At 31.6% G+C, this 14,565-nt stretch overlaps 8 protein-coding genes across 8 annotated transcripts, besides 3 other annotated features; 2 read left to right on the top strand and 6 right to left on the bottom strand.

The window, feature by feature from the left end:
* Window positions 1–1,316: 1,316 nt before the first annotated feature.
* Window positions 1,317–3,744: a mobile genetic element.
* TVAGG3_0336550 (zebrafish ch211-108c17.2-related family) lies at window positions 2,255–2,980 on the bottom strand (the record flags this gene model as incomplete). Its single annotated transcript, XM_001579346.1, has 1 exon — window positions 2,255–2,980. The coding sequence occupies one exon, from the start codon at window positions 2,978–2,980 to the stop codon at window positions 2,255–2,257; it is 726 nt and encodes a 241-aa protein (XP_001579396.1).
* A 128-nt stretch (window positions 3,745–3,872) lies between the features above and the next one.
* TVAGG3_0336530 (protein ubiquitination) lies at window positions 3,873–4,220 on the top strand (the record flags this gene model as incomplete). The annotated part of the gene is made up of 1 exon (XM_001579347.1): window positions 3,873–4,220. One exon carries the CDS (start codon window positions 3,873–3,875, stop codon window positions 4,218–4,220), a length of 348 nt encoding a protein of 115 aa, XP_001579397.1.
* A 2,442-nt stretch (window positions 4,221–6,662) lies between these two features.
* On the bottom strand, window positions 6,663–8,063 carry TVAGG3_0336520 (BRO1 domain-containing protein BROX family; the record flags this gene model as incomplete). Its single annotated transcript, XM_001579348.2, has 1 exon — window positions 6,812–7,999. One exon carries the CDS (start codon window positions 7,997–7,999, stop codon window positions 6,812–6,814), a length of 1,188 nt encoding a protein of 395 aa, XP_001579398.1.
* Window positions 8,064–8,160: 97 nt separating this feature from the next.
* TVAGG3_0336510 (SNARE motif, subgroup Qc domain-containing protein) lies at window positions 8,161–9,167 on the bottom strand (the record flags this gene model as incomplete). The annotated part of the gene is made up of 1 exon (XM_001579349.1): window positions 8,767–9,060. The coding sequence occupies one exon, from the start codon at window positions 9,058–9,060 to the stop codon at window positions 8,767–8,769; it is 294 nt and encodes a 97-aa protein (XP_001579399.1).
* A 195-nt stretch (window positions 9,168–9,362) lies between these two features.
* TVAGG3_0336500 (RNA polymerase II transcription regulator recruiting protein) lies at window positions 9,363–10,298 on the bottom strand (the record flags this gene model as incomplete). The annotated part of the gene is made up of 1 exon (XM_001579350.1): window positions 9,689–10,297. One exon carries the CDS (start codon window positions 10,295–10,297, stop codon window positions 9,689–9,691), a length of 609 nt encoding a protein of 202 aa, XP_001579400.1.
* A 922-nt stretch (window positions 10,299–11,220) lies between these two features.
* On the bottom strand, window positions 11,221–11,799 carry TVAGG3_0336490 (uncharacterized protein; the record flags this gene model as incomplete). The annotated part of the gene is made up of 1 exon (XM_001579351.1): window positions 11,221–11,799. One exon carries the CDS (start codon window positions 11,797–11,799, stop codon window positions 11,221–11,223), a length of 579 nt encoding a protein of 192 aa, XP_001579401.1.
* A 240-nt stretch (window positions 11,800–12,039) lies between these two features.
* On the top strand, window positions 12,040–12,438 carry TVAGG3_0336480 (uncharacterized protein; the record flags this gene model as incomplete). The annotated part of the gene is made up of 1 exon (XM_001579352.1): window positions 12,040–12,438. One exon carries the CDS (start codon window positions 12,040–12,042, stop codon window positions 12,436–12,438), a length of 399 nt encoding a protein of 132 aa, XP_001579402.1.
* Window positions 12,439–13,341: 903 nt separating this feature from the next.
* On the bottom strand, window positions 13,342–13,689 carry TVAGG3_0336470 (uncharacterized protein; the record flags this gene model as incomplete). The annotated part of the gene is made up of 1 exon (XM_001579353.1): window positions 13,342–13,689. One exon carries the CDS (start codon window positions 13,687–13,689, stop codon window positions 13,342–13,344), a length of 348 nt encoding a protein of 115 aa, XP_001579403.1.
* A 110-nt stretch (window positions 13,690–13,799) lies between these two features.
* Window positions 13,800–14,487: a terminal%2Cinverted (terminal inverted repeat of Maverick-1A transposon ID:TVAGG3_0336330).
* Window positions 13,800–14,565: part of a mobile genetic element that runs on past the window's edge.

Raw genomic sequence — 14,565 nt, 5'->3', positions numbered from 1 at the left:
ATCTACAATTGAAATACATTAATATTATTCATAAATGCAATTTGAATTTTCTCAAATTTTGAGAGAATCATTCAAAAAGTTTACATGATTTCATTTTTCATGAAAAACACTCACTATTCGGAGCTCATGAATACATACAAGGACTATGATGACCTATTTGTCAGACTATATAGGCTTCATACTTATAAAGAAGAGGAAGTTGATGAAATTTATCAAGAAATCAAGAAACAATTACTTGAAACAAAAATGTTTACACCCATTAAGATGGTTTCGATACTATATACAGCAGCAAAATTCAATAATCGCTATTTACGATCATATTTCTCTATCTTCAAGAAGATTTTTGATGAATATCATATAACAACAGATAGTGGAATCTCATCTATTTTCCTATACTTCTTGAATATGGAATATGGTATCCAAACTTCAGGACAAAACAATACTCGTTATAATTTACAAAAACTTTCATTAGATGTATTTGAAGAGAACACGATTTACAGAGCAATTATGGAGGATGATATAGAAAAGTTTATGTTGTTTACAGAAAGTGAAGATTTCGATCCACTTCAAACTTTAAGAAATGATTTATTCTCAGACTTTTTTGGCGATTCAGATATAGGATTTGTGGATTTATGTTCTTATTATGGAGCTGTTAAATGTTTTAAGTTCTTAATTACAGAATTCAAGTGTACACCCTCTTACATTGGTCTGAAGTATTCATTCTTGGGTGGAAATCCTGATATAGTTCATGAGTGCTTGAAACAACTACATTCAGTTGATAGAGAATGCATGGAATTCGCGATCGCATCACATAACATTGATTTTGTTTGTTTTCTCATGAATGAGTATGGATTAGAAGTTTTCCCACATAATTGTGGTGAATACAATAATTTGCAAGCATTTTTTGTTTATTTAGATAATACAAATGACATCAATACATGCTTTGCAAATTCACCACTCTTTAATATTCCTTCACTTTGTGAATATTTTATTTCACACGGTGCTGATATTAATGCAAAGAATTATCGAGACCAAAATGCTCTTCATATTGCCGCAAGAAGCAATAATGTTAAAATTACAGAATTTCTCATTTCTAACGGTATAGACATCAATAGTCTCAGCGACCTGAGAAAATTGCCTCTTCATATTGCAGCTGAATTCAATAGCTATGAAACAGAAAAAATTCTTCTCTCATATTACCCTGATATCAATGTAAGAGATGCATTTTTAGATACTGCTCTTGATTTAGCAGCCCAAAACAACTGCACTCCAACAGCAAAACTCCTTATTTCTCATGGTGCTGATGTTAATATTAAGGATGGGCACTCATAGGCTCCTGACAGCATAAAAATGTTATTATCTCACAATATAAAAGGAATCATAGGAATCTACAACTATATCTATATTGTTGGAAGACTTCTTAATGTATCATGCATATAAGTTATATCAATAACTCCATTATGTTATATGATTGTGATCATATTTTCGTTTCATGTTCAAAAACATTAAAATCATACTAACTATATGAGTATTATATTTAGGAAGCTGATATATAGATATGATAAAATGCTAGGTTTTGTGATTAAGAATATATACTTATCTTTTAGAAAATAATACTTTTATAAAAAATTATATCTTATATAATCTAAAAATTTTGGACAATTAAAAACATTAATTAAAAATAGAAGGTGAAAGTGTTTATTCAAAGAAGGTGCAAGATTATGATGTTTTGAGGGTGAAATAAATTTAATAATTATTTATGTGATTTAAGAGTAATACGATCATCGGTAGCTTGAAGACCTCTCTTTATAGCTCTTAATGCCGCAAACTTTTTTTGAACTTGCTTTGAATTTTTGAACGCTTTGATTAAATCTTTTGTTGGATCATACATTCTGAAATATCTGTTCATCATTTCTGGCATTGTTGGTAAATTTTAACCTGTATCTTATTGCTACAATCGTTTCAAACATACTTTCATTGAAATGCAATATTGTGACTGCCATCCTAATTGGCCAAGAAGCATGCCAATTAATATTTTTATTAGCAAGCATTGCTTTGATATGGTTTATCGATTCAACTACTTGAGTTGAATGAATCTTTTTTACCATATCAACGATTTTTACGGTATCTTCGAGGAATTTTTTAAGTGTTTTTATAGCAGTTTTATTTTTTGCATATTTCCATGGTTTAATCATCTTGCATTTTTCAGGATCTGGACAAAATTTATGATTTCCGGCATAACGTTTAGCGGAATTCAACCATAAAAACTTCTTTGTTTTAATTGACATATGTGTGTCATTGAGAAGTTGCCTAAGCCAACGCAATAAATTCTTTGAAATGCTAGATAAGATTCTGAATTCTGGCAGTTTGAGCTTTTTCTGTATATTGTTAAGAAAATGTCCGGGATCTCTGTATTCTCTGATACCTTTGAACGTATTTTTGATTGTAGAAACAATTTTGACATCGCCATCATGCACAAAAAATTTACACGTTTTTCATTATTCCAACGCTTCAGCATTCTTTTTAAGCCTTCAAATTCCATTTCATTTGATTTTCCGTTGAAATTACCTTTGAAATTTTTAAAAGATTTAGATATCACTTCCCAATCTACAATTTTTTTGAGTTTCTCTTCTACAAATTGTACATAGCAAAACATTGCATTTCTTCTCTGACTCCAAGAACCGTCAAACAAAAGTCCCGAACATTTTCTCATTCGAGATTGCCAATAATTAACAGATTCTCTGGCAACTTCTATGATAACACGACCAACCTTTTCTTGGACTCGATGAAATGTAGCTTCTGACGGAACTTTGATGTTATTCAGCATGAATTGAAATCCTGATTGGCAAAATGTAGCGCCGCTCAATAATACAGATAGCACAAATTCAACAGTGTTGACGACATATGGCTCTACCCTATTTTTCGCGCTTTGAACTAAGTTCTTTATACGCTTTGCAACTGCTTTTGTTCGCCGCGGCATGAAAAATGAAGAATAACTTGACGGTTTCTTGAACAAATGGTCGCACATTCAAATATTGTGATGTACGATCAGAATAAAAGAATGTTGTTGCCGTGAATTTAGAAAATAGCAAAATTTCAATTTACGCAATCGAGATATAACTTGATCGTTTGAGCGATAACCATGGCACCCATAGTATTAATGAAAGTACTCATACTTACAATTATTTTCTCCCATAGGAATATTGTTCAATATACTTCACCTATAGAGAAAATCTCGAAATAAAATCGAATTTTTTCAAAAATTACAAAAATCAATTTTTTACAAAGATGTTCGAAAAATAACATTATATACGCATCAAATCAAAGCATTATATGGAGCATTATAATTCTATATATGATTGTCCATCTTGCTGTTGTGCTATTTTTTTTAAACAATAATTTCATTGTTGAAATTAAATTTGCAATTTCAGTAAAAATTGCGACCCATCATTTTGAATATAATTGAATTAATACATTTATTGTAAGAATATTATATACCAAATATTAGACTTCCACATGAATCCTGGTATGATATTATAAGTATTGCAAAATTAGAAAAAAATATGCTCATGATATACTAAAATTCATGTTTCAAGGTTAACTTATAAATAAAATAAGTTCTAGAAATGCATCACTAAATATTTGAGCTTGTGCACTATAATGCTATATAATAGTCTTCACTGTTTTTAATATATTGACTTTGCTAGACTTGATTTTTTTCATCACCCTAATGAGTGCCCATCCTTAAGGGTGGTTTTGGAAGGACAGCACTACATAAAGCTGCAGAAAAGAATTGCAATGAAATTGCTGAAATTCTCATCGCAAACGGTGCAATTATTAATGATAGAGATAAAGAAAATCAAACGCCTCTAATGATTGCAGCACATTTCAATAGCAAAGAAACAATTGAAGTTCTTATTAAAAATGGTGCATATGTGGACAAATCAATTATTAATTATGTCTCAAAAGATTTTAACAAAGAAGTAATAGAATATCTAATTTTAAACGGAGCTGATATCAATTCAAAAGATAAAGATGGTGAAACTTTATTACATCTTGCAGCTCTTCAAAATCAAAAAGAAATAGTTGAATTACTTGTCTCATATGGTGCAGATGTCAATGCAAAGGATAATAAAGGTAGGACTGCACTTCAATTTGCATATGGATTTTATAGTGAAGAAATAAGCAAATTGCTAAGTACTCAAGAAGATACAAATTAATGACTGATGATCCAATATAAAATATCATTGAAATTTAGCACATAAAAATTATTATCAATTAATTTATTTTTTATTATAAAATTCAGATAAGGATATTAAACTCTGAAATGGATTAGAAGAGTTGCAAAACATTTATGCAATTATGACTGCAATAGGGATACAGTTACATCGTAATTTGTCAATAAAATAAAATCGCGCTGTATATTTTGATCTTTTTGTTCATGACTACAAATCTTGAATATAGACGGTTATTTTTTCTGATGACTTTAGAATGATATTGAGGTTTAAAAAGGTATAACCTTAAAATATTCGGTTTTGCAATACAAATATTTGAAAAGCTTACAATTATGATCTGATTTTATTCGATCTCATATTTTGATGCTTGGCAATATTTTTATCAATCAGGTGATCGACCATATCATATCACATGCAGTAATTGTCAACCAAATGCAACAGAACAAAAATGTTTTGTTCTCCGTAGTTTCTTCTTTAATTTCAAAGATAGCGCTGTCAAATATTCGTCAGATAATATCAAAGTATTACACTCAGAATGTAACTTTAAGAATAATACAAGCACAAAGAGTGGTGGTAGTGTTCGTTTTGCATGCAACAGCTCTTTTGTTCAACACAAAATATGCTCTTTATTATCTCAAACATCAATAACTAATGATGATGGAGGCCATCACTCCCATTCATATTGTAAAGATACGAATAATTTTAATTTTGTCTATGATTCTTCGATTTGTCTTTGTGGCAATGAAAGAGCTCGAAAAACTCTATCTCTGTATTACGGAAATATTTCAATTCGATCCACAAATGTAAGTAAATGTACAGGTGATTACCATTCTGGTTATGGACTTTATCCATCATCCGAAGCATTAGTTTCACTTTGTACTATTGAAAATGCAACATGCAGATCTGATGTTTTAGGTCATAATAATTATAAAATCAATATTGTTTCTTTTTGCAACATATTGAATATCAAAGTGAGTGATAATATATGGGGAATAGTTAATTGTAATGGATATATAACAATTGAAAACTGCTCTATATTTGGAAACAAAGGCCCCCTTGGATTTAAACTTTTTTCCAAAAATAGTGATGGATCATTTTTAGTTAAAAATTGTTATGTCCAGAGCACAGGATCTATTCCAAGTGATATTATTACCGAAAATATCAAAGATATAGAAAATTATTTAAATTTATCTCATTTATCTACGTTTAAATGTGAAGCTCAACTTCCAATAGCTAATAATGATGAAAATGAAATAATAACAAAAGAAGAAGATGTCATATTTTATTATTGTTGTGCTTATCCAATCTTTGTAAAAAGTTAAATATATTAATTTTACAAAGCTATGATGGAATATGTTCAGTTGTTGCCCCAAAAGAGAATATATTGAATACATTTAAAATACATAAAGATAAGTTATATAAGCATGAATAAGTCTAACATGGTGAGGGCATTCTTAATAGTTCCAAAAATACTATAGTTTTGAACATAATGAAATCAAGGAATTTCCACTTGAAACTTGTGCGAAATCAAATTCTAATAACATATTCTGCATTAATGTTTTTGGCTTTATTGAAGATTTAATAAAAATTAAACACATATTCTGAAACAAATAAATTATGTAGCTGATTTTGGAATGATATAAAAACATGATTACTGGATGATGTATCAAATCATTAAACAATCACATGACATGCAAAGCTAAGTAAACATTATTGCAAACTATTAATACAAAAACATATCATAATTTTGCTGTAAGAGGTGTTACTTGCATTTAAGAGCTGAGGCATTGAATGCTATCATATTTCTTTAGACGTTCTTAAAAATAGATATCTATTAATATAGTTCTATGGGAGTCGTAATCAAGCCTTATCAAACGTGAATATAGTTAAATACAACAGTTTCATTATCTAAAAAGCTTAACAGAACTCATATAAAGTCAGCACATTTACTTTGAATGAAAACAAATCTGTCAAAACAAAAACAGGAAAAAAAGAATTTATACAATTTTGCTTGGGAAACTATTGAGTGCTTTCTTCCATTTATATTTCATTCATTTATAATTTATGGATTCAGACCGATTAGCACATCTTAAACATTTCATTTATGAGCAAGAAACGCCCTTTCAAACATAAATCTTTGATAATTTAGATCAAATATTAAAATAATAAATATGGCTGTGTAGAATAACTATAACTTCAAATTATATGGTATTAGTTTGGTTATAAAGATTTTTAGATGGACAAACAATGCTTTCTAAACTATATAAGAAAACTATTGTGTAAAAAATGGATAATCTTGTCGAATAAATATAACTTCAAAACAAATTGTATTAGTTTGGTTACAAAGACTTTTAGATGGACATATTAAAGCTTTCTAAACTATATAAGAGAACCATTATGTAAAAAGTGGATAATCTTGTAGAATAACTTCAAATCAAATGAATGATACGAAATTATTAGCTTTGTTACTAATACAAAAGCTTTCTGAACTATATTAGAGAACTATTATGTAAAAAATGGATTATTTGAATATAAATAATTCGTAAATTTTTTTTACTTGAAAAAAATGCAACAGTTTAATGTATCTTCTTGATTACTGGCTTATCGCCTTCTTCTGTCTCTGGAGTTGTAGGAGCAGCAGATGCATCAGCAGGAGGAGCGCTTGAACCAATTGATTGTGGTTCTGGCTGAGAGTAAGGAACTGCCTGAGGTACAGAGAGAACGGCGATGTTCTGTGTAGCGAGGTATCTTGTAGCATCGACTTCGTTTGCGACAACTTTGTTGTTCATGAGGAAGTTCTCCTCTCCCCACTTTGTCTTGAGTGGTTCGAGTGTAGCAATGAGGCCCTTGATGCAGTTGTTTGGACGTAAGTTCTTTGGCTCGATCTTTTCGACCTTCTTGAGGTGATTAATTGCAAGATTAAGAAGACCAACAGCCATGCCGTCTTCGTCGTTCTTCTTGGAGTCGTAAGCGAACATGACGCATGTAAATGCCTGGCTGATCTCTAAAATCTGCTCAAGCCAGTGAATGAACTGTGGTTCGATTGATTCAATCGGAGTTGCTCCTTTGATAGCGTCGTTGGCTGTCTGGAATGATGTATGAGCAGCGTAGCAGATCTTGCCGATCGCCTTCTTGCCGGCACCGTTGAATTCGGCCTTGGATGCGATGATGAGGTAAGCCTGTCCAAGCATGAGGTTCATGAGGGCATTGAAGACAGCTGGTTGGAACTCAATTGGAGCGGACTGCTTATCAATGCAGCGGCATTTGTCTGAGGCAAGATATTCGAAAATGCCAGCAGCTGTTCTGAGATTGATAACAGCTTGCTCGTGGCGGTTGGCCTCGTAGTCGTCGAATGCTTGATCCATGTAGAGAATACCTTTGAGCCAGATAAGGTGAAGTGTTTCGTTCATGCAGTAGTTTGCGGAGAATGTACGCTCAACATACTTTTCTACAACGATTGGTGTCTGAACCCAATGGAATTTATGTTTTGGTGATGCTTCAATGCGTGGATTACCTAATTTTTCTTTTTCGATGGAAACAAACATTGGGAGATACTTGTCAATATCAGCAATCCTTGTCATGCATGGTTGCCTCATTTTAAGATGCTCGCAAAGCAAGTCACGGTAAACTTGTGCTTGATTGAGATAATCTAACTTTTCCATTGGCCATTTAGGAAAGATAGCCTCAAGCTTCTCTTGATTAAACTTAGAAGGAGTAAGTGTAAAGAGAGGAACTTTTTCCAAGTAAAGAGTTTCAGATGACATCTTTAAATGAATAAAAAAAGTGACTATGTCACCGGAATTTTACTATCACAATAGTTGGATCCACTATGAAATCAGGAAGAATCGATACTTTATCAATCAAGTGTAATAATTTATGTGAAAAATTTTACAGATGAGATAAAATTTCTCCCGCGGTGAAATCAATCGCACTGAAACATCATCGAAAATAACCTTGAGTGACAAAATTTTATAAATATTAGGATCAGGAATCTGATATGTTTTGCAGATGTCTATAAAAGTCCCATAATTTTCTCAAATTTGATTGCGAATTTTAATTTCCAATTTAATGATTGTTTTAAAAAGATAATAAGTAGTTAACTATTTGGAAACAATAATGAAGAAAATGGAGCACTTGAGAATATGAATTAAGATTTGAAGCGTTTCCTTTCAGTCTATGTGTTTAAAAATTGGTACAAATAAAAATTTTAATGCTTTTCTAACTGTTGTGAGAATAAAAACCATATTGGAAAATATAAAAAGACAATAATTTAATATCCTGATATTGCTTACAGAATATGATGCTTGGTTAGATGGATCATGATCTGTTTTAAGATTTCCATAGAGTTTTATACGATCATAATCGAAAATATTGCTATTGGCATGATATGGCAAATAAAGTTGATGAAGAGTTTTGTATCGGAAGAAAATGAATTTGTACTTGTGAATCGAAAGAAAATACAAATAGAATACTTTATATACAAAAAAAAAAATAATAAATAATGTAAGTTGTTGTGCACTGTAGTGATTAATCATTTGATTACAAACAATAGAACAATTCCTATTATTTCTAAGAAGATCAACGCATAGGCAAAATATCCTGCTTTAGAAGGGCCGAGTTTTTCTACCTTTTTTGTGACATCTACAATGCCTTGATCTGCAATATCCATTTTGGCATTTGTAGCATCAATCATCTGATTTTGATCAACAATTTCTTCATTAATTGCGTTTGCATTGTTAAGCATTTGTCCTGTCATACCTTCTAAGATGTCCAAATTCTTATCTGCTTCGGATAATTTTTCTCTGTTTCCTTCTAACGTTGCCATCACTAAAAAAAATACTTGTGAACGATATCGAAATTTTTGAAATCGGGATTTCGTAGAATTACACATGTGAAATTACCTCAGTAATTAGAAATCAGAGTGTTCTTGGTTTATTTGGCATACTCAGACCTTATATGTGCAATGATATTAAGTTAACTATGATTCTAAATGCATTCATAGAGTCCTCTTTTTGTTTAAGAAAATAAACTAGATGTTTTATGCTTGAAATTGTGATTTGATTTCATGTGCGAAATATTAACTTTAAAATCTATGTTCAAAATAATTTTAAAAAATAATGTTGTTATGTAATTGTATTGATAACTAAATATAATTTATCTTTTAAGATAATTAATAGCCACTACTTGTCAGCTGTCTTTTAATGGATCGAATTAAATTTTCAATATGATCATGTACTTTGATATCAATATTTCAAGAGGAAGAATGGTTTTAAAGATATGACATATAATTGATTACGATATGATGCTATAAAGAAAATTTTTACAAAATTGATATTAAAAGAAGTGCATAAATATATATACAAACAAAAAAAGGTATTGAATGGCGTACAAGCCGACAAATATAGTGGGAAAAAAGAAATATTCGTTTTGTCGGTGAATGAGAAAATATTCATTCAATGATAGCTTCCTGGAGCAGGTTGTGGTGGTAGATCAACTTGTTGTTGCTTATAAGACCATTTTGGATGTATGGGAAGAAATGCAATGTTAGGCAAAATCTTTTCTGGATCTAAACTTGGTAATTTTGATGGCTTATCAGTAGGTGGGAGTGGCAATTGTGCTTGTAGTACAGGTTCTTTAGGTAGTTCTTGTGATATTGGTGGTTGTTGGTTTTTATTCATTAATTTTTTGGCGCGTCTTGTGAGGACGAGCCATCTATTCTTGAGCATTGTATCAGTTCGACTTTTGAAGAATTTACTGATCTTAACCCATTTTGCACCAATTTCTTTGAACTTTTGTTCAAGTAAAAGATCTTCTGCGGCCGTCCATGGATGATTTGAAACATCAGGTGAGAGATAGTTAACCCACCTTTCTCTGCATTGTCTGGCATTTCTATTCGGCATCAAGCGGGCTATGTTTTCCCAATTATTTGTTCCATTTTCGTTTATGAGTTTTATTAACATATTATCCTCTTGCTGTGAGAATTTCTTGCGTGGGTGTGGTCGATGAGGACTCGATTTGGCAGACGATCCTGAATTTGAATTTGGATCTGGCACAATGCTCATTATTCTATTTTGAAAATCCGATCAAAATCGATCGGAGAAAAGTGACATATTGTGAGAAACCGAAAATGATCGAAACAGTTTCAAATAAAATGGTTTTCTTTGATAACAAAAAACTAATTAAAATTATATTCATTTGATCCATTCGCCAATTTAATAATATTGATACGATTAAACGATCAATTTCCCTTTGAAAATAAAAAGAAGATCTCATTGGATATCTTATAGCAAAGAATAATATTAGCAAAAGGTTATTTTTTATTTTCAATATTTTAATTCATTAGTTTTGAAGAATCAAGAATGGGGAACATGATTAGATAATAGATTGGCTGTAATGCTAAATAACTAAATAATTAGTGTACCTTAAAATGGATGATGAAATGCAGAAGGAGATCGGATCGATCATAAAGAATGAACATGCTAAAAAAGTAAGACTGTTCAAAATAAATAGCGCCATGAATGCACTTGTTTACATTGATGTACAAAGGTTATTGAATAGAATCCAATAGATTGATTTAGATATCGATTCCCTTCAATCAATGAATTGTTCTTCCTAATATTGTTTATTTCTTTAATGTATAATCCGACATCGTTCATCGGTTAGGATAAGCGGTTCTCATCCGCTGGAGCTGGGTTCGACTCCCCGTGTCGGAAAACTTTTTTCCTATTTCCTTAGATCAGTCTAAACACCCAAATAGTTAAAAAACATCAGACCTTCATTTAAACAATTTATTTTCTATCATTTCACTCACTTATTGTTTATAAATATTAGATTTTAAGAAATTTTGGTTTTGATCCTTGAAAATATAAGTCATAAAGTTAATATATGAATTAGTCTGAGAGAGGTAATAAATTTGATTATAATAGTGCATTAGTCTGAGAGAAATAATAAAAACATTTAAAAAATAATTTTAAATTGCAAGTTTTCAGTAAAAAGGATTACTTTCAAACTTCGCAAGCTTCTCTTGAAGTATGTTCTTGACTTGATTGATCTCGTCAGGGTTCAGAGGACGCCATCTTGGATCGATGTGGTGATGTTCGGGTATTTTGGTGCCAAAAATCTTAACATATTTCCTTTCATGCTCAATTTCCCATGCTTCAACGGAACCTCGTGCATGTGAATCAGTAACAACAATATGAAATAGACCACCGTCTTCTTTCCGGAAAGCAACTTGAGTGCCATCTAATGTGCTAGTGCGGACTTTGCTCGTGGCTTCACCAACAAAGTTGATTTTGTAGTAGACGGTGTTACTTCGTGATGAAAACTTCATCTTGTTGCTGATGGCTTGAGCATCAATGTTTGGATATGTTGATTGCAGTGACAATATGAAGTCTGGATTATTTGTGTAATACTCTTTAATATCTGTATTTCCTGAAGCTTCAAGAACTTTCATTGGAGATTTTTCAACCCACCTTTCAACTCTTACGATTCCATTGGTCTCAATTCGATCATGTCGATGATTGTGTCTGGAATAAGCTGCAGCCACGCTGATCAATGTGAACATTTTTTATACCAGAAAGTTAAATTTTTTTATCAAATATGTCAAATGACACTATTTATTGAATTTGACATGAATTGATTTTCAAAATTTTATGGATAAAAATAATGGTATTGGTAGATAGCTAAATTCTATCCGAATGACAAAAAATTGACATGGCAGAAACGGCTTGAATTTTTTGAAAATTCAAAATTTATTTTAGTTTCAATGTTTCTTCTCTCTTTGTTAAGCCTAGGAGAATCTAGAATGTATGCACGTCGTCATCATAGAAGAGAGCATATTCCAGAGGCCAATTTCAAATTTAAACCAAAGTGCTGGGAAGAACGCACTCCATATACAGAACCATTAAGAATTGATCGTGTTGATGGCAATAAGGAAACACGTACTGTTTACACACCAGATCTCAACTCACTTAACGGACTTATTGCAGCCAAGTACCCACTCATCGATCTTAATCAATTAAAAGCTTCAAATTGCGCTGAAAATTCACACCAAGATATAGTCGGAAAGCGCATGAATCTCCGAATTCAGGCTGCGGTTGCAACAAAAGAAGGTAACCAATATAAAGTTGTTTTCCAAAGTGGAGAAGGATTTGCCGATTTTGCAGCCCAAATTAAGACAGTTCTTCATAAGAGGTGTTGGTGATATACAACACATATTCGTGATGAATTTTCAGACAGAGGTTTAACTCAAGATGAAATTAACACTCACAATGCTGCCATAAGAAACAAAATTGGTATCAATATTTAAAGTAAATGTTTAACATTATTTTATTATAAATCAATGAATTATATGATAATGTCGAATGCTATTTTTCGAAAAATAAAAATCTATTTTCTGGTTTTATTTGTCTCACGTATCCCATTTTAATGTTTAATATTCATTACGTCAAAGTTCATTCATCCAAACATTATGTCTATAAGAGGGAAACCTGTATTGAAAGTGATTTTATTTGAACATGCTTAAGAAAAGGATATGAGAGCATTGGATAGTGCATATTGGAGTGAATAATGACAATAAAGCATACATTGGAGCAATGTAGAATTTTATAATTTATCGATTCACAAAAAACTAACATTCATGTATGTCATCCTCATGGAAGGCATAATCCCTTACTTTCAGAAGCAAATGAATAGGCAGGTTGCACTAATTGCAAGACAAAAAAAATAGTTGTGATACTTTTTTCGGGCTTAAATATATAAGCAACTATTAAAATATATAAGCAACTATTAAAATATATTTATTCACTTTTTAATTGTCGTTCCTCCTTTCGAAAAATGACTCATATATTTTGAAAAAAATTAGAGAACGATGAAAAAGAAGTAGGATCACTATACACAATAGATTTTAACTTGTGAAGAGATATATTGCAACCAGATATCCATAAATCGATTAAAAAAATTGGGATATCCCAATTGATAGCTTCTTTCCATATTGTTACATATGGAAGTAAACTAGTGTGTTCGTTATAAACATCATATTTTCGGGAATTTTTAGATTTTACACAAAAAATACTAAAATAGTAAAAATCAGGTTTTACTTTTAAAGTTATGTGTAAAATGGATTGCTTTCAAATGTTCCAAGTTGTTGTTGGAGTATGTTTTTGACTTGATTGATCTCATCGGGGTTCAAAGGACGCCATCTCTCATTAGATCTATAGTGAAATGTTCTCCTAAAGGGGCCGGCTCTGTAGTACTTCTTTTCAACATCATATGCATATGCTTCAACAGAGCCTTGTGCATGTGAATCGGTAACAACAATATGAAATAGACCACCGTCTTCTTTCCGGAAAGCAACTTGAGTGCCATCTAGTGTGCTAGTGCGGACTTTGCTCGTGGCTTCACCAACAAAGTTGATTTTGTAGTAGACGGTGTTACTTCGTGATGAAAACTTCATCTTGTTGCTGATAGCTTGAGCATCAATGTTTGGATATGTTGATTGCAGTGACAATATGAAGTTTGGATTATTTGTGTAATACTCTTTAATATCTGTTTTTCCTGAAGCTTAGTTAGTATACAAGTCTCGTGTACTGAGGCACTGCGTTCCTCCGTACGCAATACTTGTGAATTTGACACTTTACAAAACCGTTAACGTATATTTTACAACACAAACGACAACACTAACTTAACCTTAAATATTTATAAAGCCGCCAACCACTTCACCTTACTACTGTAAAAATAAACGTTCTCACTTACAAAAGTATTGCAGCGCTTCCCATTGCTGTGCTTCACACAATAGTTCATATTCTTCAGTATCGCTGCTGTCGCTCCAATCGTCAGAGTCAAAGTCACTGTCAAAATAAATGTTAGTAAGTTTTGACAAAGCTAATGAAACACGTTTACCGTTTGTATCGTATGCTTGTATAAACTTTCCATTCTTCATTCCTTCATAAACGCTCAAACTAACTTTACCCTTTCTCCCTCGTATCTGATAGAATGTATTTTCACGAGGAACGAAGAACAAATTCTTGAACTCATGACCGTTGTAGTTTGTTATCTCAATAGTTTTCGTCATTTACATCCAAATAAAATAAAAAATAAAATAAAAAATAAACTTAAAATTAATGATATCACCACCCTCACACGTATGAAAACATAGCGCAAAAATAAATTTAGGTGAAGTGGTGAAATCTCACCTCTTTTTTCACCTCTTTTTTCACCTCATGAATTCATTACTTTATAACTCTCTTCCTTTCTCCAACTCTTCTAACTTCTTCCTAAGTTCAGCAATGTTGTCCTCATGAAGTTTAATCTTCCTTAATATACCTTCTCT

The sequence above is a fragment of the Trichomonas vaginalis genome, chromosome V (genome assembly GCF_026262505.1).
Source record: "Trichomonas vaginalis G3 chromosome V, whole genome shotgun sequence".
Classification (NCBI taxonomy): Eukaryota; Parabasalia; order Trichomonadida; family Trichomonadidae; genus Trichomonas; species Trichomonas vaginalis.
This window is presented reverse-complemented; position numbering and strand designations above follow the sequence as displayed.